Here is a 6,000-nt window from a genome sequence, read left to right as displayed (position 1 = left end):
TTTTATTGCCCTATGCAGGGAAATCATCCAAACAAAACTCTAACACTATGAAGACACCACAACAATGGATGCTGTCTTTTTAATTCACTCTTTTTTGTCCTTCTTTTGTTTTAGAACTTTCAGTTGACTGCTTATTAATCAGTTCACTTTGTGAAGGCTCTCTGGATTGTTTATTCGTGGTTAAAGTGGTTATTATATAGTCCACCTTCTCTTATCTACTTACATTGCTCTACTAAGCACCTCAGAATGAATCAAATTCAAAAGCTCTCACTCTCAGTCCCACTCTGTTTTCAACCCCTCCTCTATTTCCGTCCTTTTCACTTATCATCTATTCATCCAATCACACCCTAAATCTTTCATCAAAAACTACTATTTCATGCTGCTCTGGCTGTGGCTTTTTATTCACTTTCAGATGGGGTAATTCTTTGTTGTTTTTTAAATCATGCTATTAATTCTGTTTATGTGTGTTTGTCTACTTTTTACCGACCCCAACTAGTTTGAGATCAAGGTTATGATGATGTTGATTTGTTGTTGTCTACTTTGAGTTACACTGGTCCATGATAATCTACTACCTTGTTTACATGATTAAATATTTTATCATGCTAGTATAAAAACTTTTTTTTTTTTTTTGTCTTGGCTTTTCCAAAAATTAAAAATTTGTATTGCTGTACCCCCTTTTTCAGGAAAAGGAAAGAAGGTAAAAGTGAGAAAAAAATGGAAGATGACAAAAGGGTGAAAAAAGGGAAAAATGTTGATGTCCCTAAGTCTCGTAGCATGCTGAAGGATGACCATGATGTTGAAGGTTTGACTTAACATATTTTAATAGTACATATATATGTGGAAGAAAAGAATTTGGTATGTGTAGCAAAGTTTTACTCCTTAGGTTTTTCATCATTCATTTTTGTTGGCTTCATTATGGGTTTATGATCAGATTCATAATTTTTTTCGTATTACTTATGGAACTTTACTTAGATGTTATACTTTAATTTTATTTTATTTTATCGAAGTTTAAGTAAAACCCTTTTGTTAGGCCGTGATTATTTAAATTTAATCTTTGGTTCCTGATTGTATGCTCTGCCACTCTTTGACTGACTGTTGGATTTCTGCACTCTCCACCACTTTTTCAATTGTGTATATCTTTTTGGTGATGTTGTTATTCTTTACTTTCTTAGGGTTTGACAACGGTTCAGCTAGAAGCAAAGTAGTGGAAAGTATGGGGCAAGATCCAGATGACAATGATACTGGACTGACAGAAGGTTCTGAAACTGAAGGTGATGTTGAGTTTTCTCGTTCAGATGAAGAGGATATTGGAATTAATGATCAACCAACTTCTGAGGATTCAGTGCATTTGAGGTTCGTTAACATTAAAATTCTTTTGTTGTTGTTTTAATTATTTTTTACTTTGGAATGAAAAAGAAATTCATTAGATAGAAGAGAGAAAAACTGAATGGAGGGGGCTAGGATAAGTATCCTTGCAAATATATATATATATATATATATATATATATATATATATATATAGGCAGGATCCTTTGACACCGGTGTGAAACTTTGAAATTTGACACCAAATCTCAACCGTTGATTTCCGCAAATCAACGGTTATCATTTATTGGGAATCAAACTTATTATGTATATGTAAAGAACTAAGTGGCTAAAAGATGCACCTAAACTCTCCAATCTCTGTGGCAATTGGAAAGGAAACTCCTCTGATTTTGTTTATACTTTTTTCACTAAAAACTTTTTCATAATTGATTTCCATGTTAAATATTCTTATAATTGTACCATATATGATTTTGACCTCTTGCATGTTTCGTGATATATTTTAACTAGTTACTAGACATTGTTATTTTTTGTATTACGTAGCCATTATACATAGCTCATATGATTTTGATTTTTCTTGTCATCCTTTAATCTGATATTGTTTTTCTGGGCAGCTCTTTTAATTTACATTTGGAACATAATTTATCACAAGAAGAAATTAGCGACCAAAGGAACAGGAAATTTATCTGGGAGATACCAGCTATTGGTATATCAAATTGCAAATGGACAGGAACTGGAGAGAATATTTTGGAGGTATTTCATGTTATTATATTCTTTTGGTGTATCCTAGATTCCATGTTTCAGTGGCCTCTTCGTGAAAGTGAAAAATTTAATACGATTTTGTGGCCATATGTCGATCAATGGCCATGAAGGAATGTCGATCAATCTCATTTGAAAGGTATGGGATTTGGAGTTCCATATTGGTTGTATGGGCAATTATGCCTCCCAGTTGCAATCGAGCGGCGCGAGTGGTGCACCCCAAGGTTCTTATCAAATGGTATCAGAGTCTTCCACTATGCCTCTCGATTGCAATCGAGCGGTGCAGGTGATGACACCGGCATTGCAGTGTTTGCACGGGGCTAATAAAAGACTAGCGCAAAGCCAGCCCGGGTGGGCGCCGGGGCTGCGGAGCATGATGGAATGTTACGATCCCATTTGCAAGGTATGGGACTTGGAGTCCCACATTGGTTGTATGGGCAACTAATGTGGGGTTTATAAGGCTTTGGATACTCCCACTCTTTGAGCTAGCTTTTGGGGTGGTGCACCCCAAGGTTCTTATCACCTTGGCACACAGTAAAGTGGCTGCTTTGTTTCAGAACGATGGTCTTTCATCCCATTTCTGTTTGTTTCTTTCCTTCAAATAGATAATGTTGTGTGTTAGATGGGAAAACTAGTAGATATTGCAAATGCATGGTCAAATTTGATGCCCTTTACCCCTAGGTTTTGAAATAGGACTTGTTGACTTTTTGCTTGCGTCCCATTATTTTTTTAAGGTTACTTTTTGAGTTGATAATAGTAAATTGAGTCGATGACGTGTGCTGTTTATGTATTTTTGGAGACTTTTATTAGTTGTCCTTGTAGTGAAAATAAAATATGAATCCGCATCTTTGACGAAGAATTTTTCCTTTAATGTTAATTTTTTTCCTCATCATTGACTTCATCCATGTCTTGGCTTTGTTGTAAACTTGTAATTTTATATTAAGTAAAACCATAGTATTTTACCCAAAAAAATTCATAATCTTACATTAGCTTATAAAAGATGTGTTCATCCTTCAGTTTGCTCAAGGTCTCAAGTACATATTACATTTTTCTCTATTGATTTCTGTTTTAGGATTTGCATATCAATTCTTGTGATAGTCTGAAGGAAAAGTTGTACAAGCACTGGATGGATGTCTACAAGACATCTGGAGGAAAGGATATGTATTCACCTAAACAAAAGATATTTGTCTCCCTTTGTAAGTTGATTTTAAATTATAATGAATCAGTTACTCTCTTAACCTTACTCATTTGCATCTAGTCAATCTTTAAAAGCCTAAATCTTCCCCATTAGTTTCCTCAGATGTTTATCTTGAATGTTCACTTCTCTACGGATGCGTTTAAGAGACAGTTTTTTTCTAATATTCTGAAATCTTTCAAATTTCTAAAATAACTTCTGGTCTAATAGGGAATTGTGTTGGTGATATAGGGAAATAGCAAAAGGTGAAACAAAGACGAAGCAAATGGCTTTTCCCATTTTTTATAGTGGTTTTATTTTATCCTGCATGATACAAAATTAAGAAAGTTAAAACCTTGTAATTGATATAGTCTTAAAAGAAAATTAATATGGCACCCTAGCCTGTGTCGATATGGCTGTAGATTCTATCTTCATTCTTGAATTTAAGTCTGAATAACAGTTTAGGATGCATAGAAGGTTTAAAATGAGACATTCATTTTGTTTAGTAATTGATAAAAATAGGGGTTTGGTGTTTGTCATTTTAAATGACATAGGTTATGTCATTTTAGGAGAGAGATAGACACAAAAAAATGGAAATCATAGGAGAGAGAAAGTGGATGATTTTTTTTTAATTTAAATTTTAAATAAAAAAAATATTTTGTGTCTATCTCTCTTTTAAAATGACGTAACTTTATGTCATTTAAAATGACAAACACTTTTCCCTAAAAATATACTGCTCATTCTTCAGTCAAACACGTTAGGGATTGTATTTTAAAATTTCTTTTACAACATCGCTTTCGTTGCAAACTAGATTGAAATGTTCTCTAGTCATCCCAAATTTGTATTTTAAGAGTGTTCTAAATTATGTCTGAAGTTTTTCAACATCAACAAGCCTATGTTTTCTTCTTACATTCAACCAAGTTGATCGAACAAATCGGATACAAATATTTTTCTCAAAATGCACCTTTTAAATGCTACTTTGCGTTTCTTTATTAAGCTCTTTATTTGTATTTATGAGTATCCCCACTGATAATCACTAATTAAATCGTTGAGATGGTATCTGTGAAGTGTTCCTTGTTTCAGCAAGGTTCATTAAGTTGAGTTGGTATTCGTTTAAATTGTATTAGTTTTTTGTTATATGTAGTCTGCTGTCATAGGGGATGCATGGGTCAATTTGCATTTTTTTGCACATGACTGTATTATATATTTACAGCCTTGATTTTTTGTAATCATTTTATGGGTATTGGCTTCATGTTAAATTGGTTCCAGGCAGCAGCTACCGGGATATACTTTACTGTAACAAGAGACCATTCTATCTCAAAGGCCTTGAAGACATAAGCATCATGGATGCATACATAATGCATTCTGTAAGCAGATTTCCTGTCATTCTTTATAAAATTATGGAGTTTTTGAACATCTTTGATTTAGAGACTACTATGTACAGCTCAATCACATCTTCAGAACTAGAGACTGCGTGAAAAAGAATGATGCCAAATTGACCAGGCTTGGAGAGAGTGCTGATATTGATAGATTTCGAGATCAGGGTTTTACTCGTCCTAAGGTCTGAGTCTATATTGCTTCCTTATGATGGATTTCTGATTATAATTGCAGTTGCCACTTTGTAATCTTTAATCAATTCTCTACAATTTGTTTTTCCACATTATTTCTTAATCCTATGAATTATTTGACTTTTGGAGAAACGAGCAATTTTTTAAAATAATTGGTAGATTTGGTATTCCTTGAAGTATACTGTTAGAAACTGAATCAAAACACTTATTATTCCTCTGAGAATATTGGTACCGGTGTGGTAGAATTACATTGAAAGATAAAGACTGAAGGCGTAAAAGGATAATAAAGGGTATTTCAGAGACCTTGCTCTCTCCCTCAGTGTCCTCTACTTATTTTTCTGCCTCGATCTTCTCCCTATCTCCTTTCTTATAGCCATACAGGTCAATTTTCCTTCCTGATTCCCCTTGATTGCCTTACTAGAAAGTTGGAATATGTTACTATTGAAATATATAAGATTGGTTCTTTACAGTTACACAAATCACTCAATTTCCCTTGATTGCCTCATGCAATCTGTTACATAATCATTCAATTCTCTTTGATTGCTTTCTGTGCTTGTTCCTAATATAAACCTTGGTAATAGGTGGTTTCCTAGCATATACACTTCATTGTGGATTTTATAAGGCTTTTGGCCTTTTCTTTTGTTTTATGTTTAATTGATAAAGTTGGTATTCCCTTGAAGTAAACTTCAAATTAGAAGCAAGCTTCTATTTAAGAAATGTTATGTACACTTAATAGATCTTCTCAATGTTAGTTTGTGATGTTGTAAACAATAAGTAAGATCTTTTTTTATGTTTTGTGCTCCAGGTTTTAATTTTATTGCCATTAGCAAGTATTGTGTACCGTGTTGTGAAAAGGCTTATACAGCTTACACCTTCAGCTTATAAGGTACTTTAGTCTCCTCTCTGTTTTTTATTAATTATTTTAATATGCAGTCAAGCTAACCTTGATCTTGACACTTGAACATCATACAATGTCAATGCATGTTCTGGACTCCGAAGTGCCGACTGAACTCTTAAGCTGGGCATTTGAATTAACATGTTTGTTAATGAAATGACATACTGATTAGAGTGTAATGCTATAAAATTCAGCCTTGAAATCTCTCATGAAGTCTCTTAGTCAACACATTAGTTTATTGAAGTCTTGAAGGATTATATGGAGTAGTAATGAGCATGCTATTC

The 6,000-nt window shown here is 33.6% G+C and overlaps 1 protein-coding gene across 1 annotated transcript in view; it reads left to right on the top strand.

The window, feature by feature from the left end:
* Positions 1 to 687: 687 nt before the first annotated feature.
* The window catches only part of LOC133300340 (protein NUCLEOLAR FACTOR 1), a 38,477-nt gene continuing 33,164 nt past the window's right edge, over positions 688 to 6,000 (top strand). Inside the window, exons 1-7 of the mRNA XM_061499861.1 lie at positions 688 to 802; positions 1,173 to 1,353; positions 1,935 to 2,073; positions 3,152 to 3,275; positions 4,523 to 4,620; positions 4,698 to 4,814; positions 5,627 to 5,707. Coding sequence (XP_061355845.1) covers positions 715 to 802; positions 1,173 to 1,353; positions 1,935 to 2,073; positions 3,152 to 3,275; positions 4,523 to 4,620; positions 4,698 to 4,814; positions 5,627 to 5,707 — 828 coding nt within the window. The 5' untranslated portion in view covers positions 688 to 714. The remainder of the gene's footprint in view (positions 803 to 1,172; positions 1,354 to 1,934; positions 2,074 to 3,151; positions 3,276 to 4,522; positions 4,621 to 4,697; positions 4,815 to 5,626; positions 5,708 to 6,000) is intronic.

The sequence above is a fragment of the Gastrolobium bilobum genome, unplaced genomic scaffold, assembly GCF_033153095.1.
Source record: "Gastrolobium bilobum isolate Gb01-03AN ecotype WA unplaced genomic scaffold, APGP_CSIRO_Gbil_v1 utg12113, whole genome shotgun sequence".
Classification (NCBI taxonomy): Eukaryota; Viridiplantae; Streptophyta; class Magnoliopsida; order Fabales; family Fabaceae; genus Gastrolobium; species Gastrolobium bilobum.
The sequence above is the reverse complement of the archived record's forward strand: the minus strand, read 5'-3'. Positions and strand labels throughout refer to the sequence as shown.